Source organism: Ceratotherium simum, chromosome 11 (genome assembly GCF_057802395.1).
Source record: "Ceratotherium simum simum isolate JZ-2026a chromosome 11, ASM5780239v1, whole genome shotgun sequence".
Lineage (NCBI taxonomy): Eukaryota > Metazoa > Chordata > Mammalia > Perissodactyla > Rhinocerotidae > Ceratotherium > Ceratotherium simum.
The window spans coordinates 21517085-21538823 of record NC_141910.1 but is presented as its reverse complement, the minus strand read 5'-3'; the positions used below and the strand labels follow the sequence as shown (position 1 = coordinate 21538823).

Here is a 21739-nt window from a genome sequence, read left to right as displayed (position 1 = left end):
CAACTTCATTTAAAATGCCATTTTTTTTAACATGATAAACATTTTTTCAAGTGAAAATGACAAATGTTAATAATGAGCATTTCTAAGTAGCAGGAATATAAATATTATTCTCCATATGTCTCTGTATTTTAAAAATATCTTAGAGAAAAAGATAATCACATTAAAAAGAAAAAGTATAGGGCTAGTGAGAAAGACCAATAGGGAGCAAATGCTTAATGGGTATGGGATTTCCTCTTGGGGTAGTAAAAATGTTTGGAAGTGGACAGAGGTGATGGTTGCACAGACGTGGTAGTTGTGAATGCATTAAGTGCCACTGAACTGTTAACTATAAAACAGTTAATTTTATATTATGTGAATTTTACCTTGAAAAAAAAGGTATATTTTGAGAGCTGTTTCAAGAACAAAAATTCCTTTTAAGCAGGTAGTTATGTCTTTGGCTAGAGTCTACAGGTTAATTTTCAGGAAATTCTATCTTGCAAGGGATCACTCAAAGACATGAACTGACTTACACAGAATTAGTGTCTTTAAAAATATGTGACAGTGAAGATGTCTTAAGGTTGTACTGACCCCCAAATAGCTATATTAATAAAGAAAATAACACGTAATGAATTAGCTTGGATGCTTCAGAAAAACCAACCAACTAACCCAGATTCTGTTATGGGAATAAAAGTAGAAGGGTATGAGTAGAGTAGGGCTTAAAAATATTAGCTTTTTTTGAATAGTCTCTGAGAAGTATTTGGTGTTCATCTGAACTTTTCTGTAGCTTTGAAATTCTTGAAAATAACAATTCTTAAAAAAAAACAAAAAGAAGAAGAACCAGGTAATAATCAAGGAAGAGAATCAGATTTTTGCATAAAACTCCTAAATTCAGCCTGGCCGACAGATTCAGCAGTCTGAAGCTTCCCACCAGTTTTTCGCAAAATCAGTTCAGTGTACTTTTTTTAAGGGCAGGGCCAACTTCTAACTCCAAAATATGTTTTTTCATTTGTTCCTATAAGTTTGAAAATTATTCTGCAACTCCTTTAACAGGGAGTAAAATATTTTATTCCTAAAAATCCTTGGAATAGGTAACACACTAAGAAAATCATATTAAGGTATAACTACATGATCAATGCTTTGCATTTTGTATAATCTTTTCCCCATATCTTTATCTATGTTGTTCTTCACAAAAATCCTGTGAGACAACTTTTTATCATCATTCCTATTTTCAAATCTAAGAAAATTAAGGCTCAGAGAGGGTGAGTGATTTGCCCAAAGATACACAGCTATTAAGTGGCAGAATGTGATCCAAGTTTTCTGATTCCAAATCCTATGTTTTCTCTTATATATTACACTGTTTCACCAACAATACATAAAATTTGTTGAATGGCTTATATATACACACTTGTATTTATTTTTTTGAAACACTGTGAGGGAATTAAGGCAGATTTTATCTTGCTCATTTTATAAATAAGGGACAGAGGTTAAGTGACTTGCTCATGGTCAAACAGCTACAAAGTAGGACATTGAGTCTTGTCTGGATAGGGGAAGACTACTGGGTAACCTAAGGAGGTGCTACTAACCCACACTGCCTCAAAATGGACATAGAAGGTCAGTTAAGTAATTGACCATTTATAAAACACTCTAACCTAGATAGATAACTAGACAGACAGACAGATATAGACATATATCATCTCCACACAGGAAACAAGGCAAAAGTTTGCTGATTTTACAATTTTTGGTCCCTGGTATTATTATAGTGGAAAAAAGGCAGCATAATGAATAAAAACCAATCAAACAATTTGATATGGGAGTATGTAGTAAAAATATGTTGAAAACATACCCATTTTGAGGTCCTCCATCATTTATCACATTTAAGTGAGATAACTGCTTTTTCAAGTGGAGTTTATAACTTGCATTAATTCTTAAAAATAACATCTGGAAAAGAAAGAAAACTAAGTTTCTTAAAGCTCTACTAAAATAGAAAACATAAGTATCTGAGTTATCAATATCAAATCATTTCAAAAAAATATTAAAAAAAAACACCTTTGCTTTGATATATACTTTAAAAATGCTCCTTTGAAAGTATTTAATTGCTATTTCAGCAAAGCTTTTCTCCCTAGTTGGATAAAAGCTCTTTTTCCTCCTTTCAGCAGTACTTCTTTTAGTATGACTTATCACTATCTTTCTGCCCCTTAGAAGAACTCCTCTGGGATATGTAAGTGGGATCAACTGTGACAAGTAAAAAGAATAAAAAGACATAGAGAATTCTGCAATATATTAACTAGGAACTTGATAGAGAAAACAAAAAAGTCACAATGGTAGAGGCAACTGGTAAAATTACTTGAATGTATTTTATTGCTCCTGCATACAGATTTTTAATGCAATGGCCCAATACTTCTTTGGGAAATACCTGACCTGAAATTATATACAATTAATCTATGGAAACAATTTTGTGGAATAACATATATTTTCTAAGGGAAAAATACATACAGTCATCTATGGAAACGTTTTGTGGAATTACTGGTATTCTAGTGACTATATACACACAAAATCTGTAATTTTTGCCCAGCTTTGACAAGAGGTCCCTTTAAATTATGGTGCAGATAAAAACCCATGGAATACCTGTATGCCCAGCACCCTCAGCTGGCTAAGCCTTGCTCTAGAATTAGAACTCAGATGACAAATTCCGAAAGTCAGAATGTCAGAGGTGGGCGATCTTACATGTGGAATGAAAAGGATGGCGTGGCTAGGAAGAAACGAGAGAAAAAAGAGACCCTAGCCCAATGCTCCATATCTTATGGCTCCTCCTCAGTCCTCCGTGAGCCCCAAATAAGTTAGATGATATGTAATCACGAGGTAAGTATGGTTAATGAAAACCCAGGAAAGCATGAAGGAAAACGGTACTAGCTGGCATAGGATGGAGGTCTGAGGTGGCATGGGAAAGGAGACCAGCAGCAGCAAGACTAGCAAGAGACGCGAAGAGACACAAAGACCACTTCCACGCACTCAACCAGTTAGAGACGATCTGAAACAACAAGCTTGTCTGAACAGCAAAAATCCCAGTGAAAGTTAAGTTCATTAGTCATACAACAGCTAGGCTTGTATTTTAACATTGTACCATTCTACAACTAGGCTTGAATGAGATCACCTGGTATAAATGGAACAAGCTATGGTGGGTCAAGAAGACCAGGAAAAAAAGGAATACTGGCACCTCTAAAGTACCAGGAGAGGGAGATGAGGGAAGTAGGGGGTAGAAGTGTCACTGAGCAGTGAAGAGAACTCTGTGATAATTGTAGAGGAAGACCATAGGGACAGAGGGGGGATACTTCGTAGGCAAGAGGTGCCAAAGACTAACCATTTTGCTATTTTTCCTAGTTTGTGCCTACTACAGATCACTTATGCTATTTAACAAATATTAACAATGAGGATATTGATTACGTTACTTTGTCATCTCATCATTAACTCCATTACTAACTCCTCTTCTATCCAATTTGGATTATAATCACAGTGAGTAACATATTTTACTATTCATTGATAAACGCCAACTCCGATTTTCAAACTAATAATGTAATGAATGATGTAAGTAGAATCTGGGATCTCTGATACTCAACGGACAAATGGAAAATCTTCCTTTTAGAATTGCTGACTATACAGCAAAGCTATTATTGCTCTGGCCTGTCAGAACAAGGGGCACTTTGAAATCAGAAATTTTTATCCATGTTCCACAAGTAAATATAACCAAAAAAAACCAATAACAATCACATTGGAATATGAACTAAGCTTAACTGTGCCAAAGATATGTAAAAACACTCCAATTCTGCATGCATATTATATGTTATATATAAAAAAGTAGTTTTAAGAATTACTACTCACTTGTGTTTGTTCTTCTGGAAGGAGATCAAATATAGCTTCATGCATTTTTGCCATTTGCTTACAAATATTCCTGAAACAGGCAGAAGGAACGGGAGCTTTCACCTCATACTGGCAGGGAAAAATAATGAGAATTATGTTCATGTCCTCTGGATTGCATATTGTCCCCAGTAAGACACGTTTTCTGCCCCTACACATCTAACTCTGATACAGTGCTCAAGCTTACACTTCAACTGTGACCTGTACTACTCGCACAAATCTCAAGAACTTTTCATTAAATATCCTAATCTACTTTGAGAGAACCAGCATAGCTTAATGTCTAAGAACATAGGCTGCCTCCCTTCTTAAAATGGACTGCTTGGGTTCAAAACCTAGCTCTTCCAATTCTTAGCTATATGGTGTTGGACAAGTTACTTCATTTCTCTATATCTCAAAGGGATTGCTGGAAAGATTTTAAAAGATGGCTCATAAGAACATAAAAGAGTGCTTGATACAAAGTAAGCTTTGTATCAAAAATGTTAGCATCAAAAAATGTTAGCTACTAATCTAGCTCAAAATACAATGATGAATCATTCAAGTAGGCTCTCCAAATTAAAAGATTATTTTTTAAACATGATTTTAAGAATGTATCAACATGAGCATATCTGAAATCAATATAATTCTGGTAGAATTAAAATGTTCTTTTTCTTTTGTAGGTGGGCCAATATAGTAATCATATTTACCCTGACTAAGGTAAGGGAAGACTTTTTCAGCAATGATTTATACTGAAAATTTAAACTTAGGTAAATTCACTTTACTATTCTTACATCTGGAATAATATACTGGTGTGATTTAGATAATCATCTTTTGGCGTAGATTTTAGAATTCACAGCTTAAATTATACACCATTTTTATTTATAAGACAAATTTGGGCTAAATAACTATATTTTAAATGTACTAATGTTATACAGTTTATTAAAATGATGAGTTCCAGTACATGGCTGTAGCAGAACCATGTAGAAGTCACCATGTGACTGGACCAAGATAAGCAAAGTTGTGACCACACAAGGGTTTGCCTCTCTTCAGCCTAGAAATATATCAAACATCCCCTTATCGTTTTTATTAATAACAGCTTTAAGATATAATTCACATACCATAAAATTCACCCTTTTAAAGTGTACAATTAACTGGTTTTAGTAAACTCATACAATGGTTATACAACAATTGCCACTAATTTCCAAACATTTTCATCACCCCAAAAGAAACCCCATACCCATTAATAATCACTCCCCATTTCCCCCTCCCCTCAGACTCTGGCAACCACTAATCTCTATAAATGGAATCATACAATAGGCAGCTTTTTGTGATTGGCTTCTTTCACTTAGCATATTGCTTTCAAGGTTCATCCATGTTGTAGCATGTGTCAGTACTTCATCCTTTTTATGGCTGCATGATATTCCATTGTATGAATATACCATAGTTTATCCTATCATCAACTGACAGACATTTGTGTTATTTCCACTCTTTGGCTATTATGAATAATAATGCTATGAACATCCACGTACAAGGTTTTATGTGGACATATGTTTTCAGTTCTCTTGGGCATATACCTAGAAGTGGAATTACTGGGTCATACAGTAACTCCACGTTTAACCTATTGAGGAAATGCCAAAATGTTTTCCAAAGTGGCTGTACCACTTCACAATCCCACCCAGCAGTGTATGAGGGTTCCAATTTCTCCATATCCTCACCAATACTTGTTATTGTCCATCTTTTTTATTTTAGCCATCCTGGTGGATATGAGGGGTATGTCATTATGGTAACATCCCTTTAACTATCCCCCTGTACTGGGTTGAATAGCATCCCCCTCAATTCATGTCCACTTGGAACCTCATGAGGTCAAAATGGATTCGAGTGGGCCGTAAATCTACTGACTGGTATCTTTATAAAAGAAAGGAGAGGGAAATTTAGACACAGAGATACACAAAGGGAAGATGACCATGTGAAGAGAGACAGAGAGTAGAGTGATGCGTCTAACAAGCCAACTAATGCCAATGACTGACAGCAAGCACCAGAAGCTAGAAAGAGGCAGGGTAGGATTCTTCGCTAGAGCCTTCAGTGGGAGCACGGCCTGGTGACACTTTGATTTAGGACTTCTCACCTCCAGAACTATGAGAGAATAAATTTGTTTTAAGCCACTCAGTCTCTAGCAATTTCTTATGGCAGCCCTAGGAAACTGGTACACCTCCCCAAAACCTTCCTTCACCGCTGCTTTCCCTAAAGATACTATTCTTTCCATCTTATTTTCACCATCACATTTCTTCAGTCACCTAAACTTGATACTGTACTTCTTTATTCTCAGCCCTTAAAATTTGGTTCTTGCCACCACCCAAACCACCTCCCCCCACTATTAACAATTTTCTGACATTTCTCTCTAGAAAAATCATTAAAGACATCTTAATTTCCAAATTTAGTAACTTTTCTAGCTCCCCTTCCTCATTGCTCTGCAGTATCTCACACACTCACACTTGAAACATTATCCTTGTGTAGCACAATGATTTCCTGGTTCCTCCTCTGCTAACCTTCTCTTCTGTCTTGTGTCTCCTAAGTGCAAAGTTTCTTCAACGTTAAACCCCACTTATCTTCTCTTTTCTCTCTTATCAATCTCATTCAATCTCAGGACTTCTAATATATCTCTAGTCCTGAACCACTTTATTGAGTTTAAGTCACACATTTCCTAGATGTTCCACTCCATAACTGAGTTCACCATGAGCTTTCCCAAACTTCCTCCACTTGCCTGTTTCAATTACTATTGCTAGTATTACAATCCTCTGGTCACACAGACTTGAAATCTCCTACTCAGTTTTTATTCCTCCTTTTCCTTGTTTCCTTGTGTTGAATCAGTGATGAAGTCCCAACAAATGTAGTTTCAAATTATTCTGCACATTAGTTAGCACTCTAGGTCAGAGTTTCTCAACCTCTACACTACTGACATTTTGGGCTAGATAATTCTTTGTGTGGGGGCTGTCCTGTGTATTGTAGGATGTTCAGCAGCAGCCTTGGCCTCTACTCGATAGTTACCAGTATCATCCCACTCCCCAAACTGTGACAACCAAAAATGTTCCCAACATTTCTGATCGTCCTCTGGGGGACAAAATTGTCTCAGTTGAGAACACTGCCCTAGGTGAGGTCTTCAATATTTCTCAGCTGAAAAAATGTCATAGCATTTTAAGGAGTCTAGATATTAATTCAACAAACATTTAATAAAACTGCCTGGCACATAGCAAGCTCTGAATAAATATTTTCTTGGATGTGTGTATGTATGTAAGTACACATACATGTATATATATGTACACAGGTATGCATGTGTATGTGTGTGTGTGTGTGTGTGTTTATGTATATGCTTGATTGTGTCAGATATTGTGTTAGTTGGAGTGTACAAAGATGAATCAGAGACAGTCCCTTTGGGGAGCTGACTGTCTAAAAGCTGGTTAGTGTTGTAGAAAGTGGACATTGCATGCTACAGGAACACAGGTGAAGGACACTTAGGTGAGAGCCAAGATGGCTTCCTGAGTGGCAAACCTGGGCTGCTGAGTCTTCAAAGGAAGAAAATTAAATGAAAGTATTCCAAATAGAGGACATACTATATCACCTCAAATCCATTCTACATACTATCTGATTAATCCTTCAAAATTACAATCTTAATCATGTGATTCATTAGTTTAAAAACTTTTGGGTTCTGCTTCCGTTTAAAACTTAGAAAGCTGCAGAGAAAGTTACTACTACCCAAACCACAAGAAAACACTAGATTTATAAAATCATAACTTTTCTTGAACCCATCAGAGAACAGAGGTCATGGGACAAGGAAACTAATTCCAAGGAGTGACAAGGCCCTCTGAGGAGAGATGGGACACAAGAACTGTCTCACTTTGGCAGAGTATAAGAAGAAGAGATGAACACCATAGAAGAAAACAACTAACAAATTCCCCAAGGCCAAATGTGGACTATGTTTAGAATATGTATGTTTAGAATAAGTGAGAACACTAGCCATAAGAGGAGTTCGCACTCACTCACAAGCTCTCTATGGGTCTCCAAGAGGTACTCGCAAGCAACACTAGGGTCAGGGCAGGAAACCACGAAGTCACTCTCATAGCACAGGCAAGCAGGAGAAACTGGCTGCCCCCAGGGAAAAGGAGCAAATGCCACCTACTTCCGCAAACCCTTCTCTTGTACAAAGCAAAAACATTAAGTCACTGAGAAGGGGCACCAAACTTTTTCATCCCTGGGCCCCCTGTGTGAGGGGTAGAAACAAAACATGGCTGCTCCTGAGAGAAGGGAGAAAAACACCTTAAGCCCAGGATTATACACCAATCAAAGCAAAGGTTGGCTCCCATAGGAGGAGGAGCAGGAACACTGAGAAGGCTCCAAGACCAAAGACTCACATTACCTCACTTTAAGACTTATAATAATGCTATAGTAAAGACAGTGTGGTACCACTGTAAAGACAGACATATAGATCAACGAAACAGAATCGAGTCCAAAAACAGAGCCACACAAAAACAGTAGACTGATTTTCTACAAAGGTGCCAATGGAAAAACGATAGTCTTTTCAACAAAAGGTGCTGGAACTATCCAAACAATTAACACTGACTCATACTTTGCTCTATATACAAAAATCAACTAGAAATGGATCATAGACTTGTAAATATAAAACCTAAAAACAAGGGGCCAGCCCGGTAGTGTAGTGGTTAAGATTGCATGCTCTGCTTCGGCAGCCGGGGGTTCGCAGGTTCGGATGCCAGGCGCGGACCTATGCACTGCTAATCAAGCCACGCTGTGGCAGGCGTCCCACATATAAAGCAGAGGAAGATGGGCATGCATGTTAGCTCTGGGCCAATCTTCTTCAGCAAAAAGAGCAGGATTGGCAACAGATGTTAGCTCAGGGCTAATCTTCCTCACCAAAAAAAAAACCCTAAAACAATAAAACTTCTGCAAGAAAATACTGGAAAATATCTCTGTAACTTGGATTATACAAACATTTCTTAGGATTAGACATAAGAATCATGAAAAATAAAAGAAAAAAATGATAAAATGGAGTTCATCAAAATTAAAAACTGCTCTTTCTAAGACACTGTTAAGAAAATGAAAAGCCACAGACTGGGAGAAAACACTTAAAAAACACATATTTGATAAACGACTTGTATGTATCCAAGATATATAAAGAACTTTTATAACTCAATAAGAAAACCCAATTTTTAAGAATGAGAAAAAAATTTGAACAATTTACCAAAGAGAAGATATCGATGGCAAACTAACACATGAAAAGATGCTCAACATATTAGTATTATGTAAATTAAAACCACGGTGAGATATTACTCCATACAGACCTTCTAGAGGACTAACATTGAAAAACAGACAGATAATAGAAAGTACTGGTGAAGATGAATAGCTAGGACTCTTATACATCAAAGTAGGAAGACAAAATGGTATAATCACTTGGGAAAATAATTTGGCAGTTTTTAATAAAGTCATCATAAAGTTTTACATTTCTATACAACCATCAATCTATTCCAAGGTATTTACACAAAAGAAATGAAAACACACGCCTACAGAAAGATGTGCACACGAATGTTTATATCAGCATTATTCAAAACAGCCAAAAACTGGAGACAACTCAAAGGTCTACCAACTGACGAATGGATAAACAAATAGTGCTTCACCCATACAATGGATATTACTCTATAATAAAAAGGAACAAACCACTAGCACATGCTAGAACATCCATGAATTTCAAAAGCATTATGCTAAATGAAAAGAGCCTGGGACAACAGGCTATATTCTGTATAATTCCATTTATAGGACATTCTGGAAAAGGTAAAAGTATATGGACAAAAATCAGATCAGTGGTTGTCAAGATTTTGGGATGTGGGGAGAAGACTGACTGCAAAAGTGCCCAAGAGAATGTTTAACAGTGATGGCACTGTTCTATATCTTGATTTTCGTAGTTCCACGACTGTGTAACATTTGTTAAAGTCATCAAACTATATACTTAAAACAGTGTATTTTACTGAACGTAAATTATACCTACATAAGCCTGACTTAACTGCTTAGTTTTCCACTGGTAGTCCAAGCTCTCCACTATCTTCCAACATATCTCCCACTCCTTGGCTCACCCACACTAACACATAAACTAAATAGAATTACTTACCTTTGTTCTTATTAACAACAGCAGCAAAAGCATTAGCAGTCAACATTTACTGGATACTGCTACAGTCAGACACATGATAAAAGAAAAGCACTCCACATATATAATCTCATTAACCCTCATGACAACCTTATAAGGCTCTATTATTATTCCCATTTAGAAATAGAAACTGAGGCTTAAGGAAATTAATAATTTGCCCAAGGTGCTTCAATGGCTAATAAACAACAAACATGGAATTTGGACTTAGGTATACCTGATTCCAAAACCCTGACACTAAACTTCCTTCTTATGATTCCTACCAACATGTCTGCTCATGCTGTTACTTCAGAGTATCTCTTCACTTCATTTGCTCTAATCGTACATATCTTTAAAAGCAAAACTTATATGCATGACTCATCTATAAAGCTTCCTCAGATTTCCCTCCCCAGCTGGCAACCATCTCTTTCAAAGCATTAAAAGCTCCAATAGCACTAAATCGATTCCTTACTTATGATACTTTACATAGTCTACCTCCTGTTACAGTTATTGATAAACTTTTCCTACTAGATATTTTACTATTTGAGGACAAGATCGAAGGCTTCTTCACTCTTGTGTAATTCTGGTACCTAACACAATTTAACTTACTGAAACGAATGAATGAAGGAATGGTGGCTGGGAAATTAGTCTAGCCAGTAGTGCAATTAGATGTTCATGTTTCATGCTACCCAAGCAATGGTACCATATTTATTAGCTTCTTAGAATCAGCCTATGTTATATTACTGTGTTATCCTTCTTTCTTCAAATTTAATTTTCAGATAAGAAAATGAAAAGCTAAAAACTGACAGTCTAACCCAAACTAAACACTGTCTGCTATTTTGGTATGAATTAAAAACAGGGCCAAACTCCTGGGCAACCCATGAAAGCAAATAGGGCAGGGAGTGGCAAGGAGAGACTTGTTAGTACAGGGAGGGGAGAATGTCACCTGTCAGGGTAACAGGAGAACTCATCAGTGGGGAAGGTAATAGAGAAAACACTAAGTTGCAAAAGTCTAGGCAGATTCTTGACATTAAAAAAAAAGAAAAAGACATAAAAAAATGAGGAGGGGGTATTTAAAGTTTTTAAGAGACAATAATCAAATACAATATATAGACCATGTAGAAGCCTTTGTTCAAATAAGTTATTATAAAAAGACATTTTGGGACAATTGGTAAGTTTCAAATAGGAGTAGGTATTAGATGATATTAAGGAATTATTGTTAATTTTGTTGGGTGTGATATGGTAGTGTGATTATATAACAAAGTGTCCTTAGTTTCTAGAAATACACACTGAAGTATTTAGGGATAAAATATGATAATACCTCAAAATTATTATAAAATATTTTAGCAAAAAAAGCAAAATATTGGGGCTGGCCTGGTGGTGTAGTGGTTAAGTTCACACGCTCCACTTTGGCGGCCCGGGTTTCGCAGGTTCAGATCCCGGGTGTGGACCTACACACCACTCGTCAAGCCCTATGCTGTGGCGGCATCCCACATACAAAAATGGGGGAAGATTGGCAGAGATGTTATCTCAGTGATAATCTTTCTCAAGCAGAAAGAGTAAGATTGGCAACAGATGTTAGCTCAGGGCCAATCTTCCTCACCAAAAAAAGAAAAAAGAAAAATATTAATGACTGTTAAATATAGGTGATGAATACATGGGAAGCTCATTAAATAATTCTCTTTATTTTTTTTTGCCAAAAAAAAAAAAAGAATAAAATGAGTTGTCACAGGAAAAAGTCTAGCCACGTCCCAATTCTTGTTCAAAATCTCTGGATGACCAAAATGACAGAAAAAAGTCAGGGTTTTAAGAGCACTGGCACTTTCTCAGTATTGTTTCATTATATACCACAGTGTATTACTAGTTCTACTACTTAACATTTACCTTATTCTACATTGTTAGGTGATGATAGTGTTTATAGTCCTCTGCCATGTTAGATGGTAAACTTGAGGGCAGTCACAATGTGTTATTTTTGACTTCTGGTACACAGAAGAATGCCATGTATCAAAAAGGAAACTGGTGGAATAGAAGTGCTTTTGAATTTAGCCTGTACTTGGCAACCATGAAGAAAACAGAGAATTTCTAAACAACAATAATTTTTCTCCATAAAAAACTAGAAACTAATTTAACAGGCATAATATAGGTATGTTTGCAGATAACTATAAATTCCTTGAGCTTCTTAAAAGAGAAGCATAAAATATCTATCTTATCTATCAACTACACCAGAGGTTCTCAAAGTGTGATCTGGGGACACCTGGGAGTCAGAGACTCTTTCAGGGAATCTGTGAGGTAAAAACCATTTTCACAGTAATACTAAGATGTTACTCTCTTTCTCATTCTCATTTTCTCATGACTGAATATTGGGGGTTTTTAGATGACTTGTGACAAGGTCATCAATCTGAAGCTAATGGAATGTGTTTGTGTATTCTTGTGTTTTAAATTTTTCTTAGTTTTAATTTCTAATATGGTACTTACTGATTAGTGCAATTTGCATAAACAAAAGCTCTTTGGGGTCCTCAATTATTTTTAAGAGTGTAAAGGCAGTCCTGTGACCAAAAATTTTGAAAACTATTAAACAAACACAATCTTATTTTCTAAGCACTGCTTCCTCACTGTCATCTTCAAAGGTTTAGGCACATGTCTATGTGTGTGAATGGGCACTGCTCTATCGTGCCCTTTTATGATTTTTATGTGCCTGCTGCTCTTGCCATCTCAGAATCTGAAGGATTCAAGTAGGAGGAAAAGCATATCAAAGTGCCTTGCTTTATAAGATTACTCTAAACATGCTCTTGGGCAAAAAGTATAAACTAGATGCACTTTCAAACTTTCAAGGTATGAAATTTCTGCTTTCTCCCTAAGACGTGTTGAAGAACTTAGGGAAAGGAAAGAGTGAGAGATAGGGCAAAAGTGACTGGGGCTGACTAAGAGATATTCTTTAAAGATATCTTCCCAATGTAATCGAGAATTCTTTGGAAAACACTGCTTCTTTTAATGACTTACTGGGAATGAGAAGCAATCAAGAAACGAATATTGAAATTGATTATCTACCAGGAAAATAATAGAGCACCTCAGACTCTGCCTTTTTAGTTTGGAAAATAAAGTAATACACTTTATCACAAATAATTTATTTACTTTTTTCTCTATTTTGATCTTTGTTCTCTCTGTCTCTGGAAGGCTTTCAAACTAAAATCTGTTTTGAAGAAGGTACATATTTGTCAAAACAGCTAATACAAAATTACTTTTGTATAGGGTTTCCATCATCCTTGAAATTATCTCCCTCCCCTCCCTCCAGCCCCTTAGGAGACAAATATCAACTACTTGGGCAATCTGAACATTTTATTGAGTTTTTTCCTAAACCCTGAAGAATTTGATTTGTTAGAAAACTATGAAAAGTCACAATGCTTTTAAGCAAAGCCCAATAATTTCCATAAATCATTACCTTAGATAATAGCTTGTCAAATAAGCTATCCATTATCGCTACAAGCTTAGCTGATATTTCAGCTATGTGGTCATGGTAGTCCTGTAATGAGAAATAACATTACATTTTAAAGTCCCTGGAACACATCTAAAAAATACTTAATAATTAAGGAATTAAATTTATGAAACTCCAGTAGAAAATACATGGAAAAGTACCTTAGTGATATGATCAAAATGCCTAAGCATGCTATATTGCTTAGGCTGTAGTCGAGCTTCAAAATGAGCCCGGATCACAGGAATGTAGTGCACAATTAACTGCAAACAGCGTGAAGAAAGAGCTGAAGATCCAGATAGTGGATATATTATGGAGAAAGAAAAAAGGATATTAGTTGACTTTAATTACAAATCAAATTAAGTAAAAAATGTCAATTCTATACAGACTCCAGTTTATTTCATAAATGAAGAACACAGTGGCAGAAAGCAACATATTTCATTTTGTTTAAGAAAATCATTTGGTACTGAACAATGTAATGAACACACTGCTTTTTCCAGCGGACTCAAGTTGTATTACTGGCATGAGGAAGGTAATGGGACAACTGATTCTCTTCTGACATTCAGATACCTTTCACCCCAAAGTACTTCATACATATTACATCTTAACATTTTCTACAGTGGTGAAACTTCCAAATAACTTACACTTGTTAGAGTGGAAATTCCTTATAACAGAAGTTAATTTTTCAATTATGGCAATACATAAAAGAGTGAAGTCACATTTGCTACTTTTAGAGCCTTTGGTTTGAGCCACAAAAACATCATGTATAATAAAAACAATGAGTATAGTAACATCATTGTAACATCTCAGCAGGTGAATTAAATGCAAGAATCCATACCCAAATTTTTTGTAGTTATTGTTTTTAGTCCAACAACTTGCAGTGCACCAGCTCCAAGAACTAACTGGCAACTTCTTGAATTGAAGTACTAACAAAGGAAGGAGAAAAACAACAACAATTTATTAAAAACTACTATTTATATGCTAGCAATGTGTTAACAGTCCTAAAAATATATTCCTCTTTCCTGTCATTCAAGGACCAAATGAATTTTCTAGTACGAGCAATTAGGATCTATTTATGTAATAACAAAAAAAGGGGGGAGGGGTGTTTCTAAATGATATTTACTGTCTGATAGGAAAAAAGTTGAGAAACTCTAAAAATCAATTGTTCAGAAATTAATCTTTAATTTGCATTCACAAAACTAGTTCAGTTTCAGTCATTCTTATTGGACAGTCCTATTTTCAAAAGGGCAACAAAATCTTTCTGGACTAAAATATGACAACTCAATTCGGGACAGAATTAATTGATAGATTAGACATATGAGGAAAACAAAGCCTTTTCTTTCTGCTAGCAGTTAAAAATATTTGTTAATATGAAATGGCTGAATAAAATTATCACATTTTCATTTTACATCAATGGTTCTGAAAGAATGATTTAAGAAAAATCTCTAACCTTAGTGAGATGAATTTTGTAAAGTTCAGTGAATTCCTTCCATGCACATTTGAAACCAGTCCAGGTTTTTGGACCTAAGTGGCCTCAGTCATGTTCAGCACCTACCGAACAAATCATCTCCTGTCTCCAATGTCATTAACAACTCTATGAGTGTAATGAGGAATCACTAAATGCGGAGTGAGAAGGAAGCAGGCGGCTTTCTTCCAGTAACATGTTGTGATTCAACCACAATCAAATGTCACAAAATTAATGTCTTAAAGATAACCTTGAAATGTCAGAGTTGGAAGTTTAGTCACAACCTAATGAATTACTTCTTCCAACTATTTTTCCATAACACAGTGAAATCATACACACCTTCAACAAATCTGACAGACGAGTAAGCATGTCAGTAGTAACAGATGGGATATTATCCACACACTGGCAATATTCAAGGATAATTCTTATCAACAGCAATACAGTTCTATAAGAAAAGAAAGATGACCCAGTAGGCAGTCAAAAAAAGAAAAATCAAACTGATTCAGCATATAAAAATCAATACTGATCTTGGTAACTGTTAAATTATGTGTTTTACCTACAAGTGCAGTAGAGCAGGGACTACGGTGAGGCAAGAGAGATTCCTAGCGTGCAAAATTAAGGAGGCACTCAATTTCAAGGTTGTGCAATTGCAGGGTCAGCACTTGCATGACACTGAGAATGAGCTCCTCCTCAAATTTTATGCTATGGGCACACCACTCTCTGTCTGGCATTCTTATTAAGTAAGTCTCTTCAATAAGGCAGGTATCCCATTTCTTGGCCAATTCAGAAACACTGATAAAAAGCCTACCCAGTGTTTCTGATTATGTAGTAGGTCCTCAGTCACAACTGCTGGATTAACAAAGGGAACCTAGTCCAGATTTTCTTAGTGAGACCAAAGACAAACTGTGGCTTCTAAAAACAACCTATCTCCTTAGAAGTTTAATGGTAAGTCACAAAAGGTTCTCCAAAGATGAGAAAGTTATCAGCTCATTAGCAGGACATGTCATAAGTTGAAAAGAGACACTACTGGGATGTTAAGATTGAAATTAAGGGGGAAAGAGCCGTTCATTATAGAACTCTAAGTTCAATGAGATGCTCAGAAATGAGGGATCCATGGAAAATAATGTTTTACAAAAGCCTGAAGGATATCAGGAAGTAGTGATCCAAGAAAGATAGTGTCTAGCCTTTATAACAGCAAAATTGTCAGACCATATATTACTCTCGATGCATACTCCTAGAGTCTGCTTTACTGGGCAGGAGTCCATTGCTTATCTTTTGCAATCTTCTCTCAGAAGATATAATATTCCTCCTTTAAACAGAGAGTTCAGTTTTTTGGCAGTAGTCTCTTTGCCTAAAGAGTCAGAAAGCCAGATGGCCAGAGGGGACCATTTCCATCAAGCACGGGAAGAGTAACAAGATAATGGGTAAAGGAGAGAAAGCATAATTAGATCAAAGGGATGAGATTAGTACAGGGAGGTTGAAAAAGACTCTGCTCTGCCAGAAACAGAAAAGAACTGCAGAGGAGAAAGAATGGAAGCTTTAGTTTATTATAACGGGTGTACTTCAGAGTTCTGGATAATACAGATTGAGAAAAAAGCATCAATTCTATATATACTTTTTGAGTGCTTATGAGGTGCCAAAAAAAATTAAAATGGTAAGACATGATTCCCACCTTTGAGGAACTCAGTCTAACTAGGGAGATAGATATATATAAATAATTCTAATATGCTGCAGAAAGTGCCATGACAGGGGCACACAGAGTTAGAAGGAGAGGATCATCCATTCTTCCTGGAGGGGGTGGCTATTTCGGAAAAGTTTTATACCGTGACAAGAAACAAAGAAGAAAGGGAAAAAGAATTCTGGTCTAGATATTGGGAACTAGATCTTGATTCTAATTCTGGCTCCATTTGGGTCATTTATATTAACCATTTAATGTTCTAAGCTTCAATTCTCTTAACTGTAGAAAGGAAACAATAATCCCTGAAATGCCTATTTTACAACGTGGTTGTAGAGATCAAATGAGATCATATATATGAAAATACTTAAACTATGAAGTGCTATTAAAGAGTATGAAGATATTATTTTAATTACTCATTTAATAAAAGGCATGTAGTACTAGACAAACAACACTGGAATTTATGTTTTTCTTAGTTAACTTGAATTTGAAATACTGTTATTGGTAAAAGAGTAAAAGACCTAATGACAGGGCCGGCCCCGTGGCTTAGCGGTTAAGTGTGCGCACTCCGCTACTGGCGGTCCGGGTTTGGATCCCGGGCGTGCACCGACGCACCGCTTCTCCGGCCATGCTGAGGCCACGTCCCCCATACAGCAACTAGAAGGATGTGCAACTATGACATACAACTATCTACTGGGGCTTTGGGGAAAAGAAAAAAAAAAGGAGCAGGATTGGCAATAGATGTTAGCTCAGGGCTGATCTTCCTCACAAAAAAAAGAAAAAAAGACTTAATGACAAATGATGACAATGGAAATAACTACCAACAACTATCAACTTCTTACTAGGTGCTAGAACTGTGCTAAATGCTTTATATTATTTGTTTAATTTCACAATAATTCAACGTATAGTACTATTTTCCACATTTTGTTTTACAGATCAGGGAACTGAGGCACATAGAGTAACTTGCCCAAGGTCACAAAGAGTGACAGAGACCCTGAGCTTCAAACCTAAGCATTCTGACTCCAGAGCCCACAACTTCAACTACTATGCTATACACTACACACTAAAAATGCTGCAGAAAAAAAGACAGAAAGAGCTTGAGATACTAATAACATCTTGGAGCCACTACACCACCCTTGGATTATGTACCTCCAGATTTCTTGTTAGATGAGAAATATCAACCAACCCCTTTTTTGTTAAGCCAGTATAGTCCCTAACGGATACAGAAGATCACAAAATATAGAAAATAAAAAGGAATCCATAAAATTTCCTTTAAATTCTTGGTAGGATTTACAATTGTTAATCCAAAATTTCCAATTCACATCAAGGAGGAATTAGAAGACCTATGTTTTAAATAACTGACTCAACTAATAAAGAAAAATGTGTCACTCACCCAACAACAGCATACTGTTGTCCCTCGACAATGAGAACTTCAGCTGGTTTTCTTTCTCCTGTAGCTTGAGAATAAAGTAAAGAAACAAGAGAGACATAGATACAAGATGAAATAAAACATGTGGGAAAAAATTTAAACTAGGAAAAAACTGAAGAAGATAGTTCTTATTTAAGGCCTGGAACCATCTCATTTCTGAAAATAAATACTTCTTGGGAAGCACTCTGGCACAGAGTAAATCAAGTATATTGGGTTTGGAGTCAGAAAGATTTGGATTTGAGTTCCAGTACTGACAATTACTGGACGCATGACTGTGGGCCAATTACCTAACTTCTTTGAGTCTTAATACCTGTAGCCATTAAACATTGATAAGAATATCTGTCTTTCAGGGTTGTCGTTAATGATAGAGATAATGCTTATCTTCTAGGTCTGGCACATGGTAGATAATCAGTAAGTAGTAAAGAAAAAAAATGTTATCAGTTTCGAAAAGGCAGAACTAGCACTTCAACTGGGTGTCTTTTCTTTTTTTTTTTTTTTTTTTTTAAAGATTTTATTTATTTATTTTTCCCCAAAGCCCCAGTAGATAGTTGTGTGTCACAGCTGCACATCCCTCTAGTTGCTGTATGTGGGACGCGGCCTCAGCATGGCCGGAGAAGCAGCGCGTCGGTGCGAGCCCGGGATCCGAACCCGGGTCGCCAGCAGTGGAGCGCGCTCACTTAACCACCAAGCCACGGGGCCGGCCCATGGGTGTCTTTTCTTTATCATAATTCTGAGAATACAAATTAATTCCTATATTCAATGGAGAGATTATATATTTAATTTTCAAGATTTTAATCCAGAAGTTACTTTATTTTTAGCATGTGGTATTTCTTATCATTATAAAACAAAATTCAGCATGTTCAGGTGAAAAGAACAGTAGACTGGATTATTTTCCTGAATCAGCCAAATTAATTAGATTCCCATGGGCAAGTTGTCACGCTTCCCTAAGCTTCATGTCTCTTTGAGCTCTTAGACATTTAATGTCTACTTTCTCATTTCTTTCAAGCCAAAAAATTCACCGTGATATAATTTCTAATCACAATTCACTCTGTATGCCACATTAAATTTTTTGAGGACCGGGACTGCGTCTTAACCAATTCTCTATATTGCAGAGAAGCAACATAGCATCGTAGTTAAGAGAAGGAGCCCTCAAGTCAGTCTGCCTGAATTTAGATCCCAGCTCTACCATCTCCTAGCTATGTAACCTTAAGCAAGTTGATTAACCTCTTTGTACCTTAGTTTCCATATTTGTTAAATGAGAATACATACTAACAGTGTCTAGCTCATGGACCTGTAAATGAGATTAAGTGCTTAGAACAAACTGTCTAGCATCAAGTAAGCACTCAATATCAACTGCTATCCATTAACCTTCATTTCCCCAATGCCTAGCAGAGTAGCTAGTAACTCAATAAATGGATGGTGGATGAATGAATAATAACCAAGGATCCTTAACTTGGTAAGAACTAGTAAAATGTTAATGGACTTCTAATAGCATACGCTTGCTTCTCTCTCAGAGGAAAAACAATAGATTGGGACAGAAGCAGGATATGTAAGAGAAACCTCCTACCCTCAGTATCCTCCAAAGAGAAAGAGAAAGTAAATAGCTCACTTTGCAGGAAAAATACATGGTTAATTCAATCACTCTATATTTATCATTTTAATTCAAAAATCGTTATGTTTGCATGACAGTGGATTGCAAGACCATGAGCTGTTCAGGGACAGAAAACATGTCAGTTTTAGTTATCTGGCACAGTATCTCACACAGTGGGAAGTCAGCCAAATATAGCTTGAAAGAGTAGATGCGTGATAAGTTTTATAATTTTAAACTTGTGATTTAGAATGATCAGAATGTTTTATTTTTCTTTTAGTCTTTGCTACTTGAATGCTTTTGCTTTGCTAATATCACACAACCAATTTAAAAATTGTGACCACCACCCAAGCTGTTATCTACTAAAAATGTTCACTAGACAACAGAAATTTACTTAATTCAATTCCTCTCTCTGCCCTACATGAATTAATCTATTTTACACCTGTCCGAATCCCTCCTCTCTTGTCACAGTGGTAGAAGAGATACCCTTTCTTTTGAACTCTGGATTCAATTCCAGAGGCCCTGCCCCACAATCACTCTGTGTCACTCTTTTCCCGAATTAACCTTCTTCCTCTTTCTGTTAAGCATAAAAATATAATTCAACTTCTCCTACCTTAAAACTCTTCTCTCAACTCCCTGAGTAGATTCAGGTAACAATCTCCGTAATTTCTCTTATGTCTCTAGCTGCCACTTCATCACTCACTTTCCCTTCATAGCAAAACTTTTTGAAAAAGTAAGCTACACTTCCTACCCTTCCTCCCCTTTCGAATTACTTAGCACTGAACTACAATCTGACTGTTACTCTACTGAATTACTAAGATTGCAAACGATCTCCTACAGTTCAAACTAGTGGTCACTATCTGTATTTTACTGTCTTTCTCTTGTAGTGCAGTTGCATTTTGTGCAAATGTGAAGCATACGATTCAAAAATATTTCTATGTAAAAATATTAAGCTTTCATTAAATGCATATGATTTGAAAAATGTAACCGTCTCCTCCATTAAAAACATTCAAGAACATCCTAATTTCAAACCTGGTATTATAGGATGAGTTGTACATAAGTTTACATTATTATCACATGACAACTCCACTTCAACTGGTATACAAAAATCTCTCTCGGTCATTGCATCTCTTCCATATGAATCCCAACTGGTATTTGATACCAATGACAATTCTCTTCTTGAAACTCTGATTTTGTGGCTTCTGTGTTCTTCTGGATTTCTCTCTTCCTACCTCTCTGGCCCTTCCTTCTTAGTCTCCTTCATAGTTTTCTTTTTCTGTGGTTCTTTACATTTTGGTTTTCTCTATCACATCACTACTACATTATTTGTGATTAATATTTTTTTTTCATTAGACTTAGCCCTTTTAAAGTAGAATTATAACTGTTACCTCTGTCTCAATATCTGACACATAGCAGAAGCTTACTAGTGTTCAGTGAATGAATACATGTTTCTAAACAATATGGTATGGTGGTTAAGAACATAGCTATGAAATTATATAAAGCTGGTTTCAAATTCCAGCTCATCATTTGTACAAAATTCCTTAACCCCTTAATCCTCATGCTTCCTCATTGCTAAATAAGGTAACAATGGTATCTTCATCATAGGTTGTTATGAGGATAAACTGGAATAATGCATATAAAGCACCTAGTCCAGTGTCTGGCATATAGTTAACACTCAATAAATATCTGAAATTATTATTATAAATTACCACAGATACTTTTCCAGTCAACTACTTACTAACTAAGCTGGGAACATGAGTTCCATGGCTTTTTAAGAGGCATTGTCAATTAGAGATATTTAAATTAAAGATTCCTTCAAAACGAATAAATAATATAAAATTGGAAGAAAGTGTGTGAAAGAAAACACTTACCTCCTGACTTTTTTTCAGGTAAAGCAATCTTTCCATCTGATATAGAATCAACAAGATCCTGAAATTCTGCAGGAACATCAGCTTGCTTCCAGCGCTCATTGTCTAAGAGGAGGCTATTCAAAAGTAAAAAGAAAGGAAGATAAACTTTAGTAATATTTCAACACCATATTCCTTGGTTGAAAAGAAAAGGA

The 21739-nt window shown here is 36.1% G+C and overlaps 1 protein-coding gene across 5 annotated transcripts in view; it reads right to left on the bottom strand.

Annotated features, from left to right (window-relative positions):
- The window catches only part of VPS54 (VPS54 subunit of GARP complex), a 110594-nt gene that overhangs the window by 3506 nt on the left and 85349 nt on the right, over positions 1–21739 (bottom strand). For 3 of the 5 annotated variants that reach the window (XM_004435626.3, XM_004435627.3, XM_087436662.1), the window contains exons 15-22: positions 21549–21661; positions 18054–18117; positions 15325–15430; positions 14359–14446; positions 13685–13806; positions 13491–13571; positions 3856–3963; positions 1823–1917 (exon numbers count right to left, since the gene is read on the bottom strand). In XM_004435626.3, coding sequence (XP_004435683.1) covers positions 1823–1917; positions 3856–3963; positions 13491–13571; positions 13685–13806; positions 14359–14446; positions 15325–15430; positions 18054–18117; positions 21549–21661 — 777 coding nt within the window. Of the gene's footprint in view, positions 1–1822; positions 1918–3855; positions 3964–13490; positions 13572–13684; positions 13807–14358; positions 14447–14970; positions 15072–15324; positions 15431–18053; positions 18118–21548; positions 21662–21739 lie in introns of those variants that run through there. The other 2 variants (XM_014791470.2, XR_001391885.2) reach the window with 2 other exon arrangements.